The sequence below is a fragment of the Pseudonaja textilis genome, chromosome 3, assembly GCF_049901715.1.
Source record: "Pseudonaja textilis isolate UNSWEBS1 chromosome 3, rPseTex1.2, whole genome shotgun sequence".
Lineage (NCBI taxonomy): Eukaryota > Metazoa > Chordata > Lepidosauria > Squamata > Elapidae > Pseudonaja > Pseudonaja textilis.
In genome coordinates, this window is record NC_141992.1 from 198542319 (window position 1) to 198569851 (window position 27533).

The window sequence follows — 27533 nt, forward strand, 5'->3', positions numbered from 1 at the left end:
CGTTTGAGCAAATCACCGCCATTGAGTTAGTAACCCTGCTGTAAAGTGAATCTGGCTTCCCCACGGACTTTACTCGAGAGTTGGGGTCAACGTGACCACCACCCCCACCCCTCTTGAGACGCGAGGGTTATAAATATGAGCCGGTTGCCAAAGTGTCCAGATTTTGATCAGGTGATCCTGGGAATGCCGCGGTGGTTTTTGTAAGAGTGAAAAATGCCCCTAAGTCGTCCCTTTTTTTTCCCCCATGGGACTAAATGAAAGGTTGTTAAGTCGAGGACTCCCCAGAGCACTAAACAGATTTAACAGATAAAGGGACCTTGTTGGAAGGGACCTTGTAGGTCATCTAGTCCAACCCCACCCACCCACCCAGCACAAGACAAAGCCAGCGTTGCAACAGGAGGGAGCGGAAAGGCGAGAAATTCAAGCGGACGGCGTCTTTTGTTATAAATACTGGCTAAATAAGATTTATTTTTTCATAGAAAGAAACAGAATCCCACCCCAGAGTGGCACGCCCCCAAAAAAAGGGGAGAGGCATGATCTTGCAACAGTGCTGGTGTGCCAACTCTCTTGTGCTTCTTAGGGGTTCCTCTGCTGGAAGAAAAATGGGGGAGCAGTTTGAAGTGGGCGATTGGCAGGACCCCCCCCCTGCCCAGGAATTGCTGCGGTCTTCTTGTCGGGTCGCTCAGTCCTCCTAGGTTGCCAATTTGCTTCCTTGTCAGCCTTTCCTCCTTTGCTTGAGGCTTCCCTGGTGCCCACTCCCTTTAGGACAGAACTGAGCTGGAAGGGACCTTGGAGGTTGTCTAGTCCAGCCCCCTGCTCAAGCAGGAGAACTTACATCATCCAGGCTCTTCTTGAAAACCTCCAGGGACGGAGCGCCCACGATTTTTTGGGGTGGCAAGCCCTTCCACGGTTTAACTATTCCCTTCATTAATCCCTTATTCTTCTTCACTCATGGAAACGAAGCCCAAGACCGAAAGTCACAACTGGAACTCGCTGCTCTCGCAAAAGTCACCAGAAAGGGGGGCATTGATTTGTATCTCGCTTTCAGAGCCCGCTAATTTCTTTATTTGTTCTTAAAAAGTCCATGGGGTCGACTGCATTTTAAAAGCAGAGACTCAAGGTGTGACCTTCGCAAGGAGCTCGCTTAAAGGGGCGCCGGTTCTCTACTCACAGCTGTGCAACCAGCTGCTTCCTCCCCGTGGGGGGGGGGGTTTAAGTAGGACAAAGAGGGAAGTCCAAGGATAGCAAAACAAACAAAAACCCAAACCCAACAGCTTTGCAAGAACTAAACATTGCAGGAAAGTTCTCCAGCTTTTGAGAAGTTCTAAGTGCCACCTTCGCCTTGCTGTATTTCCTGGCGGCCACTTTTTAAGTCCTGAAGGATGCCAGACTTCTCCAGACGAGTTTTGCACCCTGTTCTGGGTTTCCTAGCACCTCACTCCGAGGTTCACCACAAACACGTCCAGTTGGAGATGGAACTTCCTTGGCAAGTTGCATTTTTCTGGTTTCTAACACTCTCACTACGGTTCTTGCTGTGGAATAATAATTTCTTTTTTTTTAAGTGGTAATTACAACTCTCAGCAGGTTTATTATGTTAATTTTTCTTGCTGTTAGGAAGTTTCTCCCTAATTCTAGGTTGGTTCTCTCCTTGGTTAGTCTCCATCCATGGCTTCCTGTCCTGCCTTCAGGTTGACACCCCAACTCACCCCATTCTTTACGGCAGCCCCTTAAATACTGGAAGATGCTATCATGTCGCCCCCAGTCCTCCTTTTCATTAAAGTAGACCTATCCAATTTCTGCAACCATTCTTCGTATGCGATAACTGAATCAGAGAGTTGGAAGGGACCTTGGAGATCTTCTAGTCCAACCCCTTGCTCAAGCAGGAGACCCTGTACTTTTGCAGACAAATGATTGTCATGAACAGGGGTCTTCAAACTTGGCAGCTTGAAGACTGGTGGACTTCCAGAATTCCTCCTCCTCCAGTCATGTTAGCTGAGGAATTCTGGGAGCTGGACGTCCACCGGTCTTAAACCTGCCAAGTTTGAAGGCTCCTTGCTTAAGACCAAATGCAGATCACAGGAAGAGAAAAATATAGATTATGCCTTTAAAGAAGAGTTGAAGGCTGAAGCCAAAAGACAAGGGCCTTTTTTGGGGGTGGTGGTGGAGAGGAATCCCCTGAGAGAGAATCTGGAGAGGACGATGGGCTATCCTTTGCACCCGGGATCGTGCTTCGTTCTTCCGGTGCCACGTCTCTGCGTCCGCTTCCCCTTTTCCATGGTGACCCTGACTTGGCTTCCAAATAATGCCTGCCTGACGTGACCCTCAAGGAAGAAGAAAGGGGGTGTTCCCAAGGGAAAGGAGGCCACATGGAATAGCAAAACGAAAATATTTCTTTCTCAAAGTGACATTTCTCCGTATCGGCTCCCGCAGGCTTCCGGGATGGTTATTGGTAGGGAAGGGGGGATATTTATTTTTTTTCTTCCATACCCCCCACAATAAATAAATAAATACACCCAAGGCTGCCCACTGGGCACCACAATGATCTGCGGAGAGAGGTGGGTGGCACTTCGCCTCTGGCACCAATTTGGAATTTAGGATGGGAAGGAAGGCTGGAAAGCAGAACGCAAGGTCACTGGGAAATTTATCCTTGTTTCTCTCACCTCGACCCTCAAGAGCTAATGTGGCTAAAGGGATCCTTTAGGATCCGGCAGGCCAATCTTCTGGGACTCCCTCATATCTCTCTGCCCCCACCCCCTCGCTGCTCCTTCTCATCTGGCCCCAGTGGTGGGATTCAAATCACTTAACAACCGGTTCTCCGCCCTAACGATTTCTTCCAACGACCAGTTCATCCAAACCGCTCAGAAAGTTAACAACCGGTTCCCACAAACCAGTGCGAACCGGCTGAATCCCATCACTGAGCTGGCCCCGCCTCGAATTTCTACTGTGCAAAACCAACATTCTCTGGGAAAAGTTAGATTAGAGGCACTTTGCTAACTGCCTTAGTTGCACCAAAGCCAAAAAAAAAAAAAAGAATAATAATTAATAATAATTAATAATAATAATAACGAAGCCTCGTCTTCCCGATCCACCAGGAATTTTGGGGGTGGGGAGGAGGAGAAACATGGATTAAGACGGAGCCCCGATGCAACGTCGTCGAAGAAGAGAATGACGGTGAGAACGGCAGCTCTCCGACGCAAGGAAGGGTTGAGCCGGCCTGTTTCACCAGAGGGTGAAAAAACGCTAGGCCGGGATTCCGGCTTTCTACGCCCGGAGGACTCCTGCCTTGTCCCTGCGGCCGTGGTCCCCGCAGCAGGCAGGATTTGGTGGGCCTGAAGGATGTCTCTTGGAAGGTTGGAGGAAGAGATGCCACGATCTCTCACCAGGAAAGTCAGGTGCCGCTCAGTTACGCTTGTTGGCCAACTGACGGTCTCGCTTCTTCTTCTCCATCAACCTGCGTTGGAAAAAAAAAGAACACGAACACGAGAGGGATGGTCAGACGCAGCAGCGGGATTCAGCCGGATCGGGACAGTTCAGGCGAACCAGGTGTTAATTTTACATCCAGTTCAGCGAAGCGGTAGTTCCGAAGACCAGCTGGCCCCGCCCTGTCCTTCCCAGGTGTCCCCACACGCCTGGTTCTGGCTCCCAGGTAAGTGCAGGGAGGCCTCTGAGGCCCAAAATGGGGCACCGGGAGAGGGGGGTATGTGGTGAAAAGAAAGAAAGAAAGAAAGAAAGAAAGAAAGAAAGAAAGAAAGAAAGAAAGAAAGAAAGAAAGAAAGAAAGAGAGAGAGAGAGAGAGAGAGGAGAGAAAAGGAAGGAAGGAAGGAAGAAAAAGAAAGCAAGAAGGAGAGGGATGGGAGAAAGGAAGGAGGAGGGAGAAAGAAAGGAAAGGAAGGAAGGAAGAAAAAGAAAGAAGAAAAAGGGAGGGAGGGATGGGAGAAAGAAAAAGGAAGGGAGAAAGAAAATGGAGGGATGGGAGAAAAAAGTAGAGGAGGAAAGGAAGGAAGAAAAGAAAGAAAAAAGGGAGGGAAGGGAGAAAGGAAAAAAAGAAAGGAGGAGAGGGATGGGAGAAAGAAAGGGAGGGGAAGAAAGAAAGGAAGAGGGAAGGGAGGGAGAAAGAAAAAAGAAAGGGAGGGATGGGAGAAAGAAAGCCGGGAAGGAAGGAAGGAAGGAAGGAAGGGAGAAAAAAGGGGAGGGACGGAAGGGAGAAAGGAAGAGAAAGAAAGAGGGCGGGAAGGGAAAATGAATGAGATATGGATGGATGGATAGAGGAGGGAGAGGAAAAAGGAGAGGAAGGAGGGACCCCAAACCCTGGCACTAAATGCAGCTTCAGGGGATGCTTTGAAACAGCAATCCAGGGCTGGAAGGGACCTCGGAGGTTATCTAGTCCAATCCCCTGCTCCAAGAGCGTTGTTAGTGAGTTTCTCTCTTCTTCTCACCAAGGACCCCTCAGTCCTCCTCCTCCTCCTCCTCCCCTCTCCTCCTCCTCCTCCTCCTCTCTCCTCCTCTCACTCCTCCTCCTCTCCCCACAAACCCCACTTCCTTCTAGTACTGAAGATACTCCCTAGTTGGATAATGAGACGTTTGTAAGAAAACCACCAAGCTCAGAGAGCACCAAGGACCCCTCAGTTCTCCTCCTCCTCCTTCTCCCCCTCCTCTTCCTCCCCTCCACCCCGCCCCTGCAAGCCCTCCTCCTGCTGGTATGGATGACGTTACCTACTTGGCTCTTGAGACATTTGCAGGAAAACAACCAGGGGCCCTTGGATGGATTATTCCCCAGTCCGATTCCTCTTCCCTCCCACCCTCTTTGCGGGTTGCTAATGGGGCGAAAGTTACCCACCCCACCTCCTAGAAAGCAGAGCTACGGAGAAGCCCCCGCAAACTACAACAGAGTTACCCTCTTGGTAAATTTACCACCGGAAAGACTGCCAGCGGCCACTTACTTCCTGTTGCGTGCTTCGGTCAGCTCCATGAGTTGCTCCTGAGCCAACCTCAGCTCATCCAGCCGTTGCTGGTAACGCACGTCGCAATTGTTGCTGTGCTCCAGGTTGGACACCTGGTTGGAGAGCTCGTTCGCCCGGTCCCGGAGTTGCTGGATGGAGGAATACAAGTTCTCATCGTCTTCTTCCTGCAAGAGAGAGAAAAGTACTTCCAGGTGGCTAGGTCTTCCTTGGTTTGCGTCTTGCCCAGACCTGGAAGAGAACCTTGTCAGATGTTCTAGGGGCCCGCCAGCAGAGCTGGTTGGAGACTCGGACAGTGAGGAGGTTGAGGAGGAACCTGGGCCAGTCCTGGAGTCTGGAGAAGGCTCGGACAAGGGCTCTGTGTCGGAAGCAGAGATGGGGCCAGGGCCATTCGACAGTTATCAGCTCCCTTTGGAGTTGGAGATCAGTGAGGAAGAAGAACAATTGGAGCCTGTTCCCAGTGTGCGCACGCGCAGAGCTGCCAGAGGAAGGGAACAGCTAAGGAACAAGGGTCGACCCAGGAGTAAAGCCACAGGTGGACAGAGAATGGGCTCTCCCAGAGGGAATCAAGAGGAGTGAAAGGGGAGTGGTGTTTGCAGGAGACAATTAGTTCGTTTAATTAGTGTGAAGGTTTGTTCCTGACTTCTTGCCAAGTAATTGCTGCTACAGCGTGGCGTCTGGAAGATATCGGCCTGGCAACTCCCAGCCTGATAAAGGTCTGGAGTTGTGAAATCTCACGAAAGACTGTTTTGCTGGAGAGGAGTTCAGTTTAAACTAAATAAAAGGAGTCTTACTGGAATGAGGAGCCGGCTTCATGATCTTGGGAAGCCTCGGTCAAAACAACTACAATCCCCCTGTGGTCTCCTCTTTCAGGACACGGCAGCCCAACCCTTTTCAGCCTCCGACTCAGAGGCTGCCACGCCTGATGCCTTTTCTGGAAGGACCCCAAAACTCACCTTGGCGTTGATGATTTCAATGTGGAGCAGCAGAGAAGCCAACTCCAGATCCTCACTGTAGCTGTTCTTCAACGGCACCGACCGGTAGCCTGTGGACAAAGGTGGACGATAAACTCCCAAAGCCAAGCAAATGATCTCCAGGTAGTCCTCAAAGACTATCTGTAGACCGAGGACTACCCACAAATTTCTGTTGCTAAGCGAGACGTTCGTTAAGGGAATTTTGCCCCATTGTATGACTGATGTTGCCAGTGTCAACTCCTAAAACATTTTGTATATACGTTTTATAGCTGTCAACAGAAAGAAGGGGGGATGGAGTTTCAAAGAGAAGGCGGCAGTGTGGAATCGAAAGTCCATTCCATTCATATTTTCTTCAGAGACTGATTAGATGACTGGAGCTTCTGCCGGCAAAAATCTTAATTGGAGAGCATGATTGATGACTCTTGGCTACGGATGGGTCCCATTGGAGAATATACATCCACGGGGGTGTGTGGGGGGAAGACCAAGCTCAAGGGGGAAATGAATGATGTGTCTCAGAGTCGGCTGCACCCAGGCAGCACCGGCATGTTCGCTCCTAGTAAATCCTTTTCTTTATTTTTTTTTTACTCTGAGATGCGTCTGCAGCAGTGGTGGCTAACCTTTTTTGGCTCCCCTGCCAATAATCATGTGCCGCCACTCATGCGCGATCCCCCCTCGCACGCCATCCGCCTCTGCGCATGTGTGCGAGACACCCCTGCAAGCGCTGCGCGTGCTGTCCAGCCTGTGTATGGGAATTGGAGAGTCAGTTGGCAATTGGGAGCTGTCCCCTTAAGGGAATGCATCATGGTAAATGTAGTTCAGGTATCCTAGGAAATGTAGTCCCTGTCACATGACCACATCTGTAGTCCTGATTGGTCACTCAATGGACCCTCGATGGGTCGGGGGAGGTTTCTTCAAGCTTGCCTGAACTCACCGCTACGAGGTGGGAGGAATAAGGAATATAAGGAGATAACCATCTTTTTACCCACAAGACAGCTATGCAAAGGATTGAACATTAAGAAGAACTTTGTTACAAATGTGAGTTATGAGGATGCCTGATGAACCAATAATAAAGACTTTGCATGGATGTTTTGTTGACTTTTATCTATCTGCATCTGTACAGAAGACAACATCTACCACTGCACAGAATACAGAACACAGCGCATTTCTGCGCATGCGTCTCCCCTGCACCCCCCGCCCCCTGCGCCTGGGCGCCAGATACCCGACAATCAGCTGTCTGGCGGCAGTGTGCATGCGCAGTGGGGCTCTTCCAGGCGACCTCTCGCGTGCCGGGGTGGGAGGTGGGGGGCGGGGAATGGCTCCGTGCGCTACTTCTGACATGCGTTCCACAGGTTCACCAACATGGGGGCTATGGACTCAGGATTTGAACGAGGGTGGATTTTTCGGAGCCCCGACAGCGTGTTTGGCACACGCATGCAAAGTGTGGGCCAAGCCACCCCCACCGAACTGGTGGGTAAAAATCTTTGAATCCCAAGCCCCTGGAACCCACCGCTCACATACTGGGGGGGGGGAACATGCGAATTTCGCGAGGGGTGGGACGGGGGAATGGGAGGGGCCAAGCCAGGTACCTGTTTTGAGGCTTTTGACGGGGAAGGTAGCCTGGGCCAAGAAGTTGGGGTCACTGAACATGTCTTCCTCATAAACCACGAAGCGGAGAAAGGCAAACTGCGGGTTGTTGATGTCGAAGATAAACTGCTTGTGTAGCCAGAGGGGGTTGAGGCCGTTGTCGGCTGAGTGGAAAGGACCAAAAAATAAAAATAAAAAATAAAAATAAATAAAAACCACGTTAATTTGCGAACCCAGAGCAGCCCACCCCGAAATAGGACTCATCTGTCTGTCCCAGCCTGGGGGACCTTCCGCGTTTCTGAATTGGCTCAGTGGATCGAGGTGTCTCCAGGCGATAACCTGGGGCACCTGGGCAAGGTGTGGCTCCGTGAAAGAGAAGGTTCAGAGGCAACGTAAGCCTCCCTCTCCAAACTCGGTTCAGACGCGTCCCCGGGGTCTTGGAAGCGTTGGTTGCGTTCGGACCGACCCACAAGACGCCGGGCCATTTCCCGGTTTCCTACCTACGACATCTGTCTTGTTTTTGCTGTTGTCGAATTCCGAGCCGCACACCTCCACCTCCACAAACGGGCAAACGATGCTGCGGCCATTTTTGGGCAGGTGCCGGGCCCCTAAGATCTGGAGGGGAGGAAGAACGGGGTGGGTTAGGCGGGCAAGGCAGGACCCTCAAAAGGGGTAGCCAAGCCAGAGGGGGCAGAGGGAGGCATCCCAGTGGTGGGATTCAAACTTTTTTTACTACCGGTTCTGTGGGCGTGGCTGGGTGGGCGTGGCAGGGGAAGGATATACTGCAAAATCCCCCTTCCCTCCCCACCCCACTAACCTGCTTTCCAGCTCTGTTCTCTGTGCAGGGCAACCAAAGAAGATCCAGCCAATCAGGTCTCAATCATCTCTTTCTCTATCATCCATCCATCCATCATCTCTCTCTTTCTCAATCTACGTATATCTACCTACCTACTTATCCATCCATCCTTTTTCTCTCGATCATCCATCCATCCATTTACCATCTTCTCTGTCTCTCAGTCTAGTTATATCTACCTACCTACTTATCCATCCATCCATCCATCCATCATCATCTCTATCATCCATCCATCTACCATCTCTCTTTCTCTCTCAATCTACTTATATCTACCTACTTATCCATCCATCCATCATCTCTTTCCCTATCATCCATCTCTCTCTCTTTCTCAATCTACGTATATCTACCTACCTACTTATCCATCCATCCATCCTTTTTCTCTCGATCATCGATCCATCCATCTACCACTCTCTCTCTCTCTCTCAATCTACTTACATCTACCTACCTATTTATCCATCCATCCATCCTTTTTCTCTCGATCATCGATCCATCCATCTACCATCTCTCTCTCTGTCTCTCAATCTACTTACATCTACCTACCTACTTATCCATCCATCCATCTACCATCTTTTTCTCTCAACCTAATTATATCTACCCCTACCTACCTACCTACCATCCATCCATCATATCTATCATCCATCCATCTACCATCTCTCTCTGTCTCTCAATCTAGTTATATCTACCTACTTATCCATCCATCCATCCATCCATCCATCCATCCATCATCTCTTTCATCCATCCATCCATCTACCATCTCTCTTTCTCTCTCAATCTACTTACATCTACCTACCTACTTATCCATCCATCCATCTACCATCTCTTTTTCTCTCAACCTAATTATATCTACCCCTACCTACCTACCTACCTACCCATCCATCCATCCTCTCTCAATCTCTCTCTCTCTCTCTATCCATCCATCCATTGGGATTCAAATTTTTTTACTGCCAGTTCTTTGGGCGAGACTTGGTGGGCGTGGCTTGGTGGGCCTGGCAGGGGAAGGTTACTGCAAAATCCCCATTCCTACCGCATCCCACTAACCTGCTTTCCAGCTCCGTTCTCCTGTGCAGGGCAACCAAAGGAGACCCAGCCGATCAGCTGGGACTCAATGGGAGGCAGAGGAGAGATGGGGGGTTGGCGGGGCCAGTCAGAGGGGTGGCCAAAATTTGCTGGTTCTCCAAAATACTCAAAATTTCCGCTCCCGGTTCTCCAGAACTGGTCCGAACCTGCTGAAGACCCACCTCGGGAGGCCTCCCGCGAGGTCCCAGCTGACTGACCTGCAACTGGACAGTGATGGGCTCCACGTGCCTCAGGCTGCTCTTGTCGAAAGGGTCAAAGAGGTCGTCCCGCATCAGGTCCGGCTGCAGGACGTAGCCGCTGCGCCCGCCCAACATGAAGAGCGACTGGTTCAGCTGCATCGGTTTGTCTGGAAGGAGGGAGAAATTGGGACTCAGGGGAAAGAACAGCGGGAAGGGGACCCCATGAGGTCAGAGGAGGGGACACGGGGCCGTTGGAGAACATAAGGGTGTGCGGGAAAGGCCTTGGGAGGCAAGGGAAGAGAGGCTATCTCAGGGACCACTGGTGGTCCGTTGAGAAAATTTTGCTGGTCTGCAGAGAAATGTCCCCCCCAAAGCAATTAATCCAGGCTGTGCGGGAACACAAGGCTGCGCCGCCCACATGGCTGCGGGAACACAAGGCTTGCATCACTTGCATTGCACACAACACAAGGTAATAAGGGGAGGGGGCAAAGGGAGGAGGGGAGGGAACTTGCCCCATGTGCTCCACGCGCCTGGCCTGGCCACCGGGCTGCTTCTTTCCGCTTCTTTCTTCTTCTGCTTTTGGCTGCACGCAAGGAAAGCAGCCGAAGTCTTTCTTTCTCTCCCCCGAACTCCGCCAGAAATGAGTCTTTGGGACCCTGCAAGGCCTCCTGCTCCGAGAGGCTGCGCCGACACAAAAGACCCATTTCTGGCAGAGTTTGGGGGAGAGAAAGAAAGACTTCTGCAGCTTCTGCTGCTTTCCTTGCATGAAGCTAAAAGTCTCTCTCTCTCTCTCCCTCTCTCTCTCTCCCCCCGAGAACGGAGCAGGAGATGGTATCCTGCGATCCCAAATAAAGAACGATCGATCGGTAGGAAAACGGGGTGGGCGATTTTCCTGCAGACTTTTTGGGGGGATTTTCCCAGGGGGTCTCTGGTCCGTGGGATTTAAAAGGATGAGTTTGCTGGCCCCCGAGGTCCAAGAGGTGAGCGACCCCTGATCTAGGGAACAGCCAGAGAAGAGACCGCATAGCCTGCAGCTGTATAACAGGTAGAGGAAGAAACCCAGAAAGGTTTCTCACTCGTTTATCAGGCTGTAAAAAGAGACGGTGAGAGATTTGCATTCTCAGACCTGCAAGACTCTGTGAATTTAGCCTTTACAATGAAGTATAGGTAGTCCTCAACTTAGTGACTGTTCCAAGGTACCACGGCACTGGAAAAAGAGCCACTTACGACCATTTCTCACCCTTGTGACCATTGTAGCAGGCTGTTGTGGTTAGCTGGCAGCAGGTGCAGACAGCTAAGGAGAACGAGGACTCAGATGAGGGGCCAGGACCCTCAGGGAGTGGACTGCTGCCTTCGGAGAATGTGGGGGCTGGCAGCAGCGACGAGGAGGTTCCCGAGGAGCCTGTGCCAAGCGCGCGTAGGATTGCTCGTAGGAGAGAGCAGTTACAGCAGCACAGGCAACTCGGGAGTAAGGCTGCAAGGTCACGGCCCCTCCTTCCAGAGGATAAAAGCCAGGTTTGAAGAAGCGTTCTTTGCAGAAGGCAAAGACGTTCTGAAACTCAGCCTCATGGACATTATACTGTAGTTAGTATTTGAAAACTCTTGTCACTATTTTCTTATCTGTGGGTTTTTGGCAGCCTTGAACAACAACTTGGCCAGGCTATTTTCTGTCAGAGTTACTTAGTTGGAACCAGGTTGGGTCAGAACGCAGGCTGGCTGAGGAATTCTGGGACTCACAAGTCCACAAGTCTTTCAAGGGGCTACGTTTGGAGACACCACCCGCCCCGATCCAACCCACTCAAGATTAAAACGAATTTACCGGGAGTCTGGAAGTTAAGGGCAACCAACTGGCTGCCGCAGATCCACATGGGCAAGGGGTCGTAGTTGGAGGAGTCGAGGCGCTGCCCCTTGGGGTAGACGCGGCTGAGCTGGCGCCGGTTGTACTGCAGAAATTTCTTCCCCTTGCTGCGGTTGGCGTATTTCTCGGCCTTCGTCTCCGGGAAGGAAGACATGTCCCGGTAACAGGCTTTCTCCGTGCCGATCTCTGGGAAAGAAAACGGAGCAAGAAGGTCAGCTGTCCTGAATACGGATCCTCCACGGCTCAGCGTGCCACCCCCTGCAGAGTGGGAATATCGGGAAGTCCTCGACTTACAACCACAGCCAAGTCTCGACATTACCGTTGCTAAGCGGGACGGTTGCTGAGTGAGTTTTGCCCCTGTGTTACGGCCTTCCTTTCCACGGCTGTGAAGGGAATCGCTGCACTTGGCAAGTTAGCAATCTGGTTGCTATCAGGGAATCTGGCTTCCCCTTTCTGGCTCCAATTGCTCGATTGGAACAGAGCTGGAAGGGACCTCGGAGGTCTTCTAGTCCAACCCCCTGCTCAAGCAGGAGACCCTGGACCGTTCCAGACTTTGCTTGTCAGAAGGTCGCAAAAGGGGATTAGCAGCTGCAGCAATGGATATTCTGGGCTCCATTGTGGTTGTAAGACTGCCTGTATCAGTGATTGGATGATGTCTGTAGATGCCGTATGCTAAATCTATCCTTATAAAAGCGAAACGCCACTCACGCCTCATCACAAAATCTCCAGGACCGTAAAAAGCCTACAAACTTGAAATTTGGCACGTATGTTCCTCTTGGCTTCTAGGGGCTCACTAAGAAAGGATTTTTCAAAAAGACCCTCGGATCATTAGTATTTCATTAGTATTTCTTCTACAGCAATTAACACACTCTGATGCTAAGGAGTTCTACTCCCCCTCCCCTCCTGAAAAGAAAGCTCTTCCAAATGCAAACACAAGCGGAGGAGAGGAGTTTCACTTTCAGTTTCACAGCCCCAAGCCGCTTCAGTACAGAACAGTTGAGCTAAGCCAGGGGTCCCCAACCACCGGGCCACAGATCGGTACCGGTCCTTGGAACATTTCCTACCGGGCCGCCGGTTTGCTGGGCGCCGCCATCTTGTTTGACGAGAAAGTGCTTCCGGGTGAGCTTTTCTGGTTGGAAAGCGGCGTTTGGGGTGCTGAAAGAATCCTTGCGCCTTAGTTTCATCGAAGGGGGGGGGCTTCGAACGAAACTCAGGCGCGAGGATTCTTTCAGCACCCAAGGCAAGGCGAGCCGAGCGACCGTCCCGAAGCGAAGCCCATCGACAAAGGTACAAAGGAGGAGTTGAAAGGTGGCGGGGAGAAGCAGGGGATGGCTGGCTGGCCGGTCGCTTGGCTCGCCTTGCCTTGTCATGCGTGCTGATGCCGGTACCGGGCCGCGGATCATTTTGTGATGCCGGTACCAGGCCGTGGCACAAAAAAGGTTGGGGGCCACTGAGCTAAGCCACGCCCAGGCTCCTTGCTGTCTCCTTCTTGCTCACACAGCAAATACTGCTTCAGTTTCCAAGCAGCCCTCCACTCTCTCTGACACACTGACAGGACGCTAGCCAGATGAATACCGATGGATGCTGGCAGGCAGAGGCAGAATTTTTCCCCCCTGATTTTCCTCCCAAAAAAAACTAAGCCCAACCACATAGTTTCATAGCGAAGCACGAGTATCGAGCTAGTAAATAAACAGAACCCCACCTGAGCCTCAGGTCAGCCTGATTTGAAGCAAAGTCGGGACGAAAGGACATAACAACTTACTCTCCTCATCAAAGGGCACTGGACGGCAATAAACAACCAGTTCCGACAACTCCAGGGCGATCTTCTTCCTCCGTTCCATAATCTTCCCTTCCTGCATCTGCACATGAGACAAACAGATCCCGATCAGTGGTAACCTGGAGAGCATCTATTCCACCCCGCCATACACAGGCGGCACATACAGAGCAAAAAAAAAATGTCCCAACGTGTTGTTCTTCCACGTTAATTCTTCTCCCAAACCCACAATGACTTCAGGTCCTGTCTCTGAAGATTAAAAAGGACGGGCGTGTCTTGAAGGACACCTAGAACTGCCTGGACAATTTTTTTTTTCGAAAACGGTGGGCCAGACTCTGAGAGGAGGAACGAATTATATTTTGGAGACTTGCAGAGGGAAGAGGCCCAGCTGAGATATTTGGAGCCGGTCTTTACCATATAAAAAAGCCTTGGCAAGGCCACACTTGGAATCCTGCCTCCAGTTTTACTCACTATGGTACTCCACCCCACACACACACACAAAAATATGGAGACTCTGGAAAGAGTGCAGAGAAGAGCAACAAAGAGAATTAGGGGACTGGAGGCTGAAACATACAAAGAACGGTTGCAAGGAATTGGGTACGTCTAGTTTAATGAAGAGAAGGATCTGGGGAGACATGAGAGCAGTCTTCCGATCTCTCAGGGGCTGCCCCGAAGAAAAACTATTTTCCAAAACACCCGAAGGCACTACGAGAAGCAACGGATGGAAACTCGTCAAGGAGAGAAGCAACTGGGAATTAAGGAGGAATTTCCTAACAGGGAGGACAATTAACCAGTGGAACAGCTGGCCACCAGAAGTTGCGAATGCTACAATACTGCAAGTTTTTAAGAAGAGATTGGAGCACCGTTGGTCTGAAATGGTATAAGGTCTCCTGCTTGAGCAAGGGGTTGGACTAGAAGACCTCCAAGGTCCCTTCCGACTCTGTGATTCAGTTATCGCATACGAAGAACGGTTGCAGAAATTGGATAGGTCTCGTTTAATGAAAAGGAGGACTGGGGGCGACATGATAGCATCTTCCAGTATTTAAGGGGCTGCCATAAAGAATGGGGTGAGTTGGGGTGTCATCCTGAAGGCAGGACAGGAAGCCATGGATGGAGACTAACCAAGGAGAGAACCAACCTAGAATTAGGGAGAAACTTCCTCACAGCAAGAAAAATTAACCGGCGGAACAACTTGCTACCAGAAGTTGTGGGTGCTCCAACGCTGGAGGAGTTTAGACAGCCATTTGTCTGGAATCGTGTAGAGCAAGTGTGTTCAAACTTGACCAGTTTAAGACTTGTGGACCTTCAACTCCCAGAATTCCCGAGCTAACATGACTGGAGGAGGAATTCTGGGAGTTGGAAGTCCACAAGTCTTAAAGCTGTCAAGTTTGAAGACCCCTGGAATAGATACATAGAGAAAGAGAGGTAGAATAGATAGAGGGGGAGAGAGAGAGAAAGATAGATAGAATAGATATATAGAGTAGATAAAGAAAGGTAGAATACATAGAAAAAAATAGGATAGATAGAATAGATCAAGGGTCTTCAAACTTGGCAAGTTGAAGACTTGTGAACTTCAACTCCCAGAATTCCTGAGCTAACATGACTGGAGGAGGAGGAATTCTGGGAGTTGAAGTCCATAAGCCTTAAAGCTATCAAGTTTGAAGACCCCTGCTCTATCTTATATGCAGCTCTATCATTCCCCTCTATTGGAGTGATTTCCTGTATCACATTGCCACTCCAGGTTTCATCTCTATTGTTCCTGTGATGCATTTCCTGTTCTTGTATTACTCTAACACAAGGATCTTCAACCTTGGCCAGTTTAAGACTTGTGGACTTCAACTCCCAGAATTCCTGAGCTAACATGACTGGAGGAGGAGGAATTCTGGGAGTTGGAAGTCCACAAGTCTTAAAAGCTGCCAAGTTTGAAGACCCCTGAAATAGATAAAGAGAGATAGAATAGAGAGAAAGAGAGAAATAGGATAGATAGGATAGATAGATAGATAGATAGATAAAGAGAAAGAAAGAAAGAAAGAAAGAAAGAAAGAAAGAAAGAAAGAAAGAAAGAAAGAAAGAAAGAAAGAAAGAAAGAAAGAAAGAATACAATTCTTTATTTGCCAAGTGTGATTGGACACCCAAGGAATTTGTCTTGGTGCAAATGCTCTCCGTGTACATGAAAGAAAAGATACATCTATTCTATTCTCTTTATTCTATATGGGAATCTACGGGAAGTCTCCATCATACAGGTCATGGTTGTCCCAAAGGTGCTTTTCCCAAAAACTTTCCTGTTTTTTTTTTTTGTTGCCTTGAAAAGGTTTCGCTTCCCATCCAAGAGGCTTCCTTCAGTTCTGAAGTAATGTAATTGTATATTCTGGAGAACTGTAGAAGCTTCTCATATGGGAAGTGAAACCTTTAGACAGACAGACAGACAGACAGAGGTAGAATAGATAGAAAGACGGATAGAATAGAATAGAATAGAATAGAATATTGGAAGGAATAGAATAGAATAGAATAGAATAGAATAGAACAGAACAGAACATAACAGAATAGGAGAGAGACAGACAGACAGAATAGAGCAAGGGTCTTCCAACTTGGCAAGTTGAAGGCTTGTGGACTTCAACTCCCAGAATTCCTGAGCTAACATGACTGGAGGAGGAGGAATTCTGGGAGTTGGAAGTCCACAAGTCTTAACGCCGCCAAGTTTGAAGACCCCTGGTGTAGAGTTTCCTGCCTGAGCAGAAAGTTGGACGAGTAGACCTCCAAGCTCCCTTCAAATTCTGTTTGTTCTGTTACTCTGTCTTCTCCCATCAGGCTCCCTGGCCAACAGAGGCAGAAAAAGGCCCTTGGATGCACCCCAAGTCCTATTCCATCGCATCCTGACCCCAGAACCGACTTTCCAAAAGCCGTTCAGACTCCGTAACTTCGAACAGGCACTTGGTGGGGCCAACCCCAAAACTTGAGGGACCGGATCTTCCAAGCAGGAGGGTCAACTTGTAAAACATTCCTATGCTGGTTTCTAAGTTGCCGTATGAAATGGGGGGGGAGGGGGAAGGACCCTTAAGGAGCAAACAGCAAATGAACATTCCAAGCTTATTTTACAAAGATTGTAACTGTGGCAACCGGGTATTCTGGGCAGGAAAATCCTCCTTTGGAGAGCGTGATTGACAACGCCTAGCCCATGAACGTGTTTCATTGCGCCATCTGAATGTTGATACACCCAGAGGGGGTGGGGGGTGGGGGAAGAGGGTCATAGGCGATTGTCAATGAGGTTTCTCGGAGTCAGCTTCATGCAGGTCATGCCAGCGTGTCGCTCCTAATAAACTCTTTTGATGTTTTTTGAAGTTTGGCTCGAGGCTCACGATTGAATTAGGGCGATCGCTGGAATCCTGACAACAAACCGACTGTCAACTCACAAAATATTTCTTTGGTCTTTTTAAGAGTTGCCAACAGAAAGTGAGGGAGGAGCAGTGCGGCAGCTTGCAAACCGAACGCGCATTCCATAAATGTTTTCAAAGATAGTCACTAGGTGACCGAAGCTTCTGCTGTGCAAAATTCTAACAGGAGAGCATGATGGACGACTCTGGGCTATGGAGGTGTCCCATTGGAGGATATGAATTATGATAGAACCCGTGGGGGAAACCAGGGTCAAGGGTGACAATGAATGATGTGTCACAGGATATTCATGAACTGGAACAGAGCGTGATAACAAGGTCAGCCAATGAATAGCCACAGCAACTAAGTCAGCCAATGAGAACTGTTTGGAAACTGAAACTAGAAGTAGCCTAGGCGTGGCTCTTTATTAAGATCTGCAGTTCTGCAGCTCTGTTGAGCTCCGAGTCTGTTGAAAATGAAACTATTTCTCTCCTCTTGCTGAACTAAAGTAAAAGATTAACTTGCTTGCTTGCTTGCTGAAGTCTGGAGCTCTGCTCTGAACTTGCAACATGTTTCTGTCTGAGTTTGCTCCGTGTTAGAGAAATCTACAACTGGTTTGTAAAATCTACTGATGATGTTTATAAAGATGTTTTTTGTTTTTTTTTAGAAAAAACTTTATTAATTTTACTTTTAAAAAACAACAACACAGCTACAAATTCTACACAACAAAAAGACAAACAGGTCTTGGCATAGGCCAAGCGGGAAAGAGAGGGAGGCTTGAGAGAGGAAAGAGGGAAAGGGAAGGGAAGCGGGGGGAAAGAGTAGGGAAAACAATTATAATAAAACCGTATTTTTTGTGACTGTCTGTAAGGTCCTTTCTTCTTCAAAACCATCGTCGGCGGTTTATAAAGAGGTTAAATGAAGCCTCAGCCATCTGTATTTATTTTCCTGGCACTGAATTAACACTGCAAAACTCTGAACATGACGCATCTCAAGAGTCGGTTACACCCAGGCAGTGCCGGACATGTCAACTCCCAATAAATACTTTAGAAGTCTTGGAAGTTTGGCTCGAGACTCATGAATTAAATGAGGGAAACCGCCGGCATCCTGACACCAGGATGCCTGAGATACGTAATTGTCCCTGTTTCCCCACCGCACCTCCTCTGGGTGTATCATAAATCAGACTGTCCAACAGAACCCTTTCATGGGCCAGGAGTCATCAATCCGGCTCTCCCAGGAAGGATTTTGCCCAGCCAGAATACCCCGCGTTACCATCTCGTCGAGATAACCTTGGGAATGTCCGTTAGGAGGACTCACCCTAGCGTCTGCGTTTTGCGTGACCTCTCGGATCTTGGCCACCCAGTCGTTCAGCTCCTCCAGAGTATCCGTGGCGACATCCAGCGACTGGGATGGGTGGGTCATCTGCTGAGAATGGATGGTGAAGACAAAGGGTTTGGGGCTCCTGGCGTCTTTCGAGATAACTACAAGGACATCAGAGGGGGGCGGCTTTTACTGGAAGAGCCCGCCCCTCCCCCCGCAATGCAGGACCGGGGGTGGGGAGGGGCAGGGGGCGTGCAGGGTGTGGAGGGTCGCGGGTCTCCCATTGGGGGAAAAGCAATCAGAAGAGGACCACAGCCACGAAGGGGGTGGCCTCACTGATGTTCTTCAATAGATGCTCAGTGGCCCCTCTGTCCCAAATCTCACTTCCCCTGAGGAAGAGCTGGACTAGATGACCTTCGTGGTCATAGGTCATCCTCAACCTACAACCGTTTGTTTAATGGCCATTTGAAGTTACAAGGACACTGAAAAAAATAATAAGTTATAGCCTGTTTTCCCAAAAAATACAACCTACCCTGAAAGTAAGGCCTAGCTTCATTTTTTTTACACGTGCGCCCAATATAAGCCCTACCTCCCAAAATAAGCCCTAATTAAGACCCCGTCCACTCTTAAATATTAAGCTATGATGGGGATGGGGTGGAGCTGCCCGACTACTTACCTTTGGACAGGTGTATCCAGGCCTCGCACCCTCTGACACCTGCCTCAGCGGCCCATTTCTTCTGCAGCCGGCAAGGCTGGCAAGGCTTATCCTGAAGGCCTCTGGAGCTGATAACAAAGCTCAGGATCGATCCAGAGCTCTCTTATAGGCCTTCAGGAAAACCTTTGTGGCTGCAGAAGAAGTTCCTGAAGGCCTTGGACAGCGAAAAGGAGGCCCGGGACGACGCACGTATGTGAGGTTAGTCAGTGGATGGCATCCCCTGAAAATAAGACCTGGTGGCTATTTTTTTTGATGGGGAAAAAAAATCATAAGACAGGGTCTTATTTTCGGGGAAACATGGTATTTCTTTTTCACACCTATGAGCGTTGCAGCCTCCCCGTGGTCACATGATCAAAGCTCAGAGGCTCGGCAACTGGCATGTACTTATGTCAGTTGCCGTGTTCTGGGGTCACCCGATCCCCCTTTGCGATCTTCTGATGATGGAGAAGCCAGATTACAATTGAGCCCGGGATGTCTGCGCTTAAGCAAGAGAAGTGAGTTTTGAGCCATTTTAGGACCTTACTTGCCACGGTCATTATGCAAATCGCTGCCGTTGTTCAGTTAGGAACATATTTTTTTAAAAAAAAGAGAGATTTGACCACCATTTGTCTGAAAGGATATAACATTACCTACTTGAGCCAGAGGTTGGGCTAGAAGACCTCCAACTCTTGTTATTCTGTTATGTGTGGTTGTTAAGTGAATCTGGCTTCTGACTATGTTTGTCCGAAAGTCGCAAAAGGAGATCACGTGACCCCCGGGACACTGCAACTGTCATAAGTACATGCCAGTTGCCAACCCTATGAATTTTTTTTAATCTATATTTTTATTTTATTCAAAAACAAGATTAAAATACAAAATACAAAAACGCCAATCAAAAAGTCCTACAGAAAACAAATTGAGAAAAAAAAAACCAGACAAAAACCACAAAACAATCAAAACATTTTTAAAAAAGCTACATCAAAACAAGAATGTGACCAGGGAGATGCTGTGAAAAACGGACCCTTAATCACTTTTTTTTTCATTGATGTTGTAACTTCAAATGGTCACGAAACGGTAAGTGGTTAAGTTGCAAGCGATCTGAAAATAAAATAAAATATAAAAGAAAATGGCAATAACAGAAAGTAATAAATAAATAAAATAGAATCAAAAATAAATAAAGTGAAATAAAATGATAATTGAGTTACTAAAATATAAAATAACAAAATAATGTAAAATATGATTAAAATAAAATAAAGTAAAATATATTAAAATAAATATAAAGTAAAGTAAAATTAAAGTAAAATTAAAGTATAAAGTAAAGTAAAAAATATTAAAATAAAAATAAATAGAATAGAATAAAGCAAAATTAAATGATAACAGAAATAATAAAATATAAAATCGCATAACAAAATAATAAATAGAATGATTGAAATAACACAAAGTAAAATAGAATGATTAAAATAATACAAAATAAAGTAAAATATGACTAAAATAAAATAAATAAGATAGTAAAATAAAATAAAGAGAAATAAAATAGTAATAGAAATAACAAAACATGAAATAACATAAAATAAAGTAAAATAGAATGATTAAAATAAAATAATAAAATACACTAAAATAAAGCGAAATAAAATGGGAATAGAAATAATAAAATATAAAATAATAACATAAAATAAAAGTAAAATAGAATGATTAAAATAGAATAAAATAAAATAATAAAGGCAGGGTGTCACCCTTGAAGCTGGCAAACAGAGGCCAAGCTGAACCTGACACGGGGTCCACAATGTGGGTGGGAGACCCCCCCCGGGGCCAAGGAAAGAGGTCCCGGCGCCCGCCCGCCCCTCCTCCGAAGCGCTCCATTACTCACCGCCAGCCACAGAAACGCTGTGCAAGACACTCACCCACGTGGCACGATGGGACGTCGATGAACCCTTTCAGAAAGTTGCCCAAAGGGCTGTTCTCCACCGACTGGGGTGGGAGGGGAAGGGAGGGGGAGGAGAAAGAGAAAAAGGGGAGGGCAGAAATGTTAAAATGTCTACATATAAAAGCCAAATGCCCCTCGCGCATCATCGCAAAAATCTCCAGAACCGTCAAGCCTACAAACTTGAAATTTGGCCCTGTGTGTTCCTCTTGGCTTCTAGGGGCTCGCTAAGAAAGGATTTTTCTAACGGACCCTTGGATCGTTAGGATTGCATTAATATTTCTTCTACAGCAATTAACACGCTCTGATGCTAAGGAGTTCTTCTCCCGCTTCCCACCTGGAAAAAAGAAATCCCTTCCAAGTGCAAAACACAAGCCGTTTCAGTTTCAATTTCAGAGCATCAAGCAGCTTTAGTGCAGAACAGTTGAGCTAAGCCACGCCCAGGCTCCTTGCTGTCTCCTCCTTGCTCACACAGCAAATACTCTTTCAGTTTCCAAACAGCCATCAACTCTCTCGCACACCGACAGGACGCTAGCCAGATGGATACCGGTAGGCAGAGGCACAATTTTTTCCTCCTTATTTTCCTCCCCCCAAAACTAAGCCTAACCACATAGTTTCGTAGCGAAGCACTGAGTAACCGAGTTAGTCTTTTTTAAGGTCGCTTCTGTTCACTGACTCTTAAACCGTTGTTGTTGTTGTCGTTTTAAACCTGTACAACTCTGCGTGGACTTCAATTCCCAGAATTCCCCAGCCAGCTGTGCTCTCTTCTCTGGGTTTGCACCCTCCATCTTCGTTTCCTGTAGATGTGCTGGGTGGAGTCCCACATTCCCAGAAGGGGAAGGCTAGCCAGGATGAAGCCAACATGGCTTGTCCTCTCAACATTCGTAGCGGTTCCCCCTCCCCTCCCCCCTCCAAAAAAAAAGCTGGGAAAAATGAGGAACTCACCGCTTCATCTTGCTCCGGCACGGAGGCACTCAAAGTTTCCTCCACGTAGTTAGCGGGGAACCAGAGCTGCTTCTTCCCACCGTAATCTCCTCGCCACCTGGAAGAAAGGAAAGAAAGCTGAGAAACAGTTGGGAACAGATAAGAGATAATCAAGAGTTGGAAGGGACCTTGTAGGTCATCTAGTCCAACCCCCTGCCCAAGCAGGAAACCCTACACTATTTCTGACTGGGACTCTTGACTGGGACCATGATGACGTGGTACAAATTATTACGCAAGCAGAACAGGAAAAGGACAACAATGTCAACTCCTAAAACATTTTGTATACACGTTTTATAGTTGTCAACAGAAAGAAGCGGGGGGTGGTTTCAAAGAGAAGGCGGCAGTGTGGAATCGAAAGTACATTCCATTCATATTTTCTTCAGAGGCTGATTAGAGGACTGAAGCTTCTGCCGGCAAAAATCTTAATTGGAGAGCATGATTGATGACTCTGGGCTATGGATGTGTTTCGTTGGATGATACACCCAGAGAGGTGGGGCGGGGGAAGCAGGATCAAGGGTGACAGTGAATTACGTATCTCAGAGTCAGCTACGCCCAGGCTAATGGCGGCAAGTTAACTTCTACCAGGCTGCTTCTTCCCGCTTCTTTCTTCTTCTGCTTCTGGCTGCACGCAAGGAAAGCAGCCAAAGTCTTTCCTTCTCTCCCCCAAACTCTGCCAGAAATGAGTCTTTGGGACCCTGCAAGGCCTCCTGCTCCAAGAGGCATGACAAGTCCCACAAAGACTCCTTTCTGGTGGAGTTTGGTGGAGAGAAAGAAAGACTTTCGCGGCTTCTGCTGTTTTCCTTGCATGAAGCCAAAAGTCTCTCTCTCTCTCTCTCTCTCTCTCCCTTGAGAACGGAGCTGGAGACGGTACCCTGCGATCCCAAATAAAGAACGATCGATTGGTAGGAAAAACGGGGTGGGGGATTTTCCAGCAGACATTTTGGGGGGATTTTCCCAGGGGGTCTCCGGTCTGCGGGATTTAAAATGATGAGTTTGGTGGTCCCTGAGGTCCAAGAGGTTGGCGACCCCTGGTCTAGGGTCTCCTGCTTGGCCAAGGGGGTCGGACTAGAAGACCCCCAAGGTCCCTCCCACCTCGGCAATTCTGTTATGTTTGGGAGGCCTGACTCCCAGAGGTGAGATTCCTGGCTACTTTGGGGTTACCCAGCAAAGGTAGCTTGAAGTTCCTCCCTCCAAAGTCGTCTGGGACTCACCATCCCCCATCCTGCTTGTCAACGTTATGGATGATGGCTTGTTTGCAGAAGGAGAGCTCGTCTTCTCGCTGGGCTTTGTAGTCGTACAAGGCCTTTACGGTACACTGCAAAGGGAAGGGAAAAAGAAGCTTGGAAAAAGGGAGTCCTTGACTTACGACCACAATTGAGCCCAGAATTTTATGGTGCTAAGTGAGAACTCTGGGAAGGAGCCTTGCCCTGTTAAATGACTTTTCTTGCCCCCGTTGTTGAGTGAGTCAATGCAGTTGTTCAATGAGTAACCTGGTCGTTAAGTGAATCTGGCTTGCCCCTGTGGACTTTGCTTGTCAGAAGGTCGCAAAAGGGGAATCGCGGGACATTAGAACCGTCATAAACGTGAGTCAAATATCCAAATTTTGGTCCCATGACAATGGAGATGCTGCAACCGTTGTAGGTGTGAAAAATGGTTATAAGTCACTTTTTCAGTGCCATTGTAGCTTTTACCGATCATTAAACGAAGTGTGGTCAGTGTCAACTCATAAGTTCTATTTTTAATTGTAACGATGAGAAGAGAGCAAAATCCATAAATTGAGAATCTAATATGGGAATCTGTAGAATAGAATATTCTTTATTGGCCAAGTGTGATTGGACACACAATGAATTTGTCTTTGGTGCAAATGCTCTCAGTGCACATAAAAGAAAAATCCATTCATCAAGAGTCAAGGATCATCCGGTACGACACTTAATAAGTCACAGGGTATAATAAGCAATCAAATCAGACAGATAAATAGAATAGAATAGAATAGAATAGAATAGAATAGAATAGAATAGAATAGAATAGAATAGAATAGAATTCTTTATTGGCCAAGTGTGATTGGACACACAATGAATTTGTCTTTGGTGCAAATGCTCTCAGTGCACATAAAAGAAAAATCCATTCATCAAGAGTCAAGGATCATCCGGTACGACACTTAATAATAGTCACAGGGTATAATAAGCAATCAAATCAGACAGATAAATAGAATAGAATAGAATAGAATAGAATAGAATAGAATAGAATAGAATAGAATAGAATAGAATAGAATTCTTTATTGGCCAAGTGTGATTGGACACACAACGAATTTGTCTTGGTGCAAATGCTCTGAGTGTCCACAGAAGAAAAGATACATTCGTCAAGAATCATCAGGTGCAACACTTAATAACAGTCACAGGGTATAATAAGCAATCAAATCAGATAGATAAATAATAGAATAGAATAGAATAGAATAGAATAGAATAGAATAGAATAGAATAGAATAGAATAGAATTCTTTTATTGGCCAAGTGTGATTGGACACAGAAGGAATTTGTCTTGGTGTAAATGCTCTCAGTGCACTAAAAGAAAAGAGACATTCGTCAAGAGTCAAGAATCATCAGGTGCAACACTTAACGATAGTCATAGGGTACATGAGCAATCAGATAGAGAGAGAGAGAGAGAGAAAGAGAGAGAGAGAGAGAGAGAGAGAGAGAGAAAGAAAGAAAGAAAGAAAGAAAGAAAGAAAGAAAGAAAGAAAGAAAGAAAGAAAGAAAGAAAGAATACAATTCTTTTTTTGCCAAGTGTGATTGGACACCCAAGGAATTTGTCTTGGTGCAGATGCTCTCAGTGTACACAGAAGAAAAGTTACATCTATTCTATTCTATCGATTCTATTCTGTCTATTCTATTCTATATGGGAATCTATGGGAAGTCTCCATCATACAAGTCATGGTTGTCCAAAAGGTGCTTTTCCCAAAAACTTTCCTGTTTGTTTGTTTTTTTTTGTTTCCTTGAAGAGGTTTCGCTTCCCATCCAAGAGGCTTCCTTCAGTTCTGAAGTAACGTAATTGTATATTCTGGAGAACTGTAGAAGCTTCTCATATGGGAAGTGAAACCTTTTCAAGAAAAAAATAAATAAATAGGAAAGCCCAATTGGCTTTTGCAAAAAGCACCTCGGGGAGAAGATGGCTAAAACCGCAACGCACAAAATGCAGAAATAACCCCCCACCTTCGCCCACTTACCCTGGCCATGGGCATCTTGTTGGCTTCCACGTAGAAGTGAGGACTCCTCACCTCATACAACGCCCCATAATCCAGCTCCTGTCAAAGAGATTTGTGACTAAAAACCTGGCCTCATTTTTTCCATCTTAGCAACTTCAAGGAGAGTGGACTTCAACTCCCAGAATTCCCCAGCCAGCACAGCTGGCTGTGGAATTCTGGGAGTTGAAGTCCACACCTCTTAAAGTGACACACCTCTTAAAGTGACACACCTCTTAAAGTGACCACACCTCTTAAAAGTTGAGAAACTCTAGTCCACTTCATTTCTAAGGAACCCAACATGGAAGAAGACTCTCCCAAAATCCCCAAAATCCTTGTATGACCTTCTTTGTACTGAGTTTTGACTACTGCATCAAGTAAAAAACAAAAAATTAGATCCTATTAACTCTCACACCTTTCCCTTCCCCGACCTATTCTCAGCTATGTGTTGTTGTGCCTATTCTACTGCTATTTCTACGAACACCTCTGTTAGGCAGAGCGATTTAGTTTCTTAAAAGGAGAAAGAGGCAGATCTGAGGGATGGAAGTCGGTTTAGATAGCCCCTTCCCACTTTAGGGTTTTAGGGCTAATCAGAAATAAAAAACACCCCAGGCAGGTAGTCCAGCCTCCTGCTAATTCCCCGCTCGCCTCATATTTCATCTTTATTCCAGCAGAAATAGATTGAATGCTTGATTTGGGGTAAAATCAGAGAGGATTGGGCCTTCCTTCCTTCCTTCTCATCTTTCTTTCTTTCTTTCTTTCTCTTCTTTCTTTCTTTCTTCTCTTCTTTCTTTCTCCCCTCCTTCTTTCCTTCCCTTTCATCTCATCTTCTTATTTCCTTCCCTTCCTTCCCCTCCTCATTCATCCATCTTCTTGATGGCTTCCTTCCTTCTCATCTTTCTATTTCTTTCTTTCTCTCTTTCTTTCTTTCTCTCTCTCTCTTTTTTCATCTTTTTCTTTCTTTCCTTCTTTCATTTTTCCTTTCCTTCTTTCTTCCTTCCTTCCCTTTCTTCATTTTCTATGCCTTATTTCCTCCCTCCCTCCACTCCTCATTCATCCATCTTCTTGATGGCTTCCTTCCTTCCTTCCTTCTCATCTTTCTTTCTATCTTTCTTTCTCTCTCCTTCTTTCCTTCCCTTTCTTCTTCTCTATGCCTTAGTTTGTTCCTTCCTCCTCCTCATTCATCCATCTTCTTGATGCCTTCCTTCCTTTTCATCTTTTCTTTCTTTCTTTCTTTCTTTCTTTTTTTCTTTCTTTCTTTTTTCCTACCTTCCTTCCTTCCTTCTCTTCTCTATGCCTTATTTCCTCCTTCCCCTCCTCATCCCCCATCTTCTTGATGGCTTCCTTCCTTCCTTCTCATCTTTCTTTCTTTCTCTCTCCTTCTTTCCTTCCCTTTCTTCTCTTCTCTATACCTTATTTTGTTCCTTCCTTCCCTCCTCATTCATCCATCTTCTTGATGGCTTCCTTCCTTCCTTCCTTCTTTCTTTCTCTTTCTTTCTTTCTTCCTTCCTTCCTTCCCCTTCCTTCCTTCCTTCTTCTTCCTTCCTTCTTCCTTCCTTCCTTCCTTCTCTTTCTTCCTCTTCTCTATGCCTCATTTCCTCCTTCCCCTCCTCATTCCTCCATCTTCTTGATGGCTTCCTTCCTTCCTTCCTTCCTTCCTTCCTTCCTTCCTTCCTTCTTTCCTTCCTCCCTCCTCCCCTCCCTTCCCCTTCTACTCTTTTGGGAAAACAACATGCTGGCTGGGGGATGCTGGGTGTTGGGGTGGCCCAGGGGCTCCCTCACCGCCGTGCCCATCCTCTCCAAGGTCTCCTCGTTGATGGGGTACCGCAGCTTCATCTTGCGGTACAGGGGGTGCTTCTCGTAGTAGCTGACCAGGTCCAGGAGGCTCTCGAACTCCGCCGAGCTGCCCAGCGTGAACAGCCGTCCTTCCTGCTGGACTCGGCAGTGCTTGATCTTCCCCTCGGCCCTGGGGGGGGACGGGACACAGGGGACACACAGAGGCCATCAGGGGGGAGGGTCCTAAAAACCACACTTAAGTCATGGAGGAGAAGCAGGGAGAGGGCAAGCCCCTTGAGGTAGAAACCGACGGCCGCCGAATGAAAGTGTTGCCAAAGCGAGGACTATCTACAACTTTGCTCCGGCCCTTCGGGGCCCTTCGGGGTGCATGGCCAGGCTCACCGGAAGGAGATGGCGTAGGAGTCGGCCTCGCTTCGCTTGCGCACCAGGAAGGCGCCGTCCCTGGGCACCCGCATGAGCATGTGCTCGGCCTGTAGGCGCGTCAGGTTGGCGTGGTACCACCTGCGTGAGGGGAGAGAAGAGGTGTGAGGACCCAGGGGTGGGATACAGAAGCAACAAAGTCACAAAAACAGGTGAAGTCCCTTCAATTCCTTCAACTTGGCTTCAAAGCTCCAATTATCAATGACTGGAGAGAAAAAATCCCCCACAAACAGTTGCGAAAAGGAAGAAATTCCATTCAAACTCAACGTACGTATAAATTATAAATAGGAAAAAACAACACAAACCACACGGAAGCCATTAATGAGACCAGGCAGGATAAGGGCTTGAAGACGTCCACAGATATCAAAATACACACACTGGGAAGGAGGCCAGAACTCAGATAAGAACAGACAGGCTAGAAATATTTTCACGCTTTGCTTCCAGCACTGGGCCATGCGCAGTTTGTCCTTTTAAACAGTCTTCCCAGCTGCAGCCCATGAAGGGGATCAGGGCCCTTTCCTCCCCCGTAGACCA

The 27533-nt window shown here is 47.5% G+C and overlaps 1 protein-coding gene across 1 annotated transcript in view; it reads right to left on the bottom strand.

The window, feature by feature from the left end:
• Positions 1-436: 436 nt before the first annotated feature.
• The window catches only part of LOC113452797 (1-phosphatidylinositol 4,5-bisphosphate phosphodiesterase gamma-1-like), a 91628-nt gene continuing 64531 nt past the window's right edge, over positions 437-27533 (bottom strand). Inside the window, 15 exon segments of the mRNA XM_087931836.1 lie at positions 437-3451; positions 4941-5125; positions 5915-6003; positions 7519-7680; positions 8017-8131; positions 9644-9792; positions 11445-11669; positions 13246-13342; positions 17944-18107; positions 20542-20608; positions 21507-21603; positions 22757-22860; positions 24768-24845; positions 26565-26748; positions 26961-27080. Coding sequence (XP_087787962.1) covers positions 3400-3451; positions 4941-5125; positions 5915-6003; positions 7519-7680; positions 8017-8131; positions 9644-9792; positions 11445-11669; positions 13246-13342; positions 17944-18107; positions 20542-20608; positions 21507-21603; positions 22757-22860; positions 24768-24845; positions 26565-26748; positions 26961-27080 — 1888 coding nt within the window. The 3' untranslated portion in view covers positions 437-3399.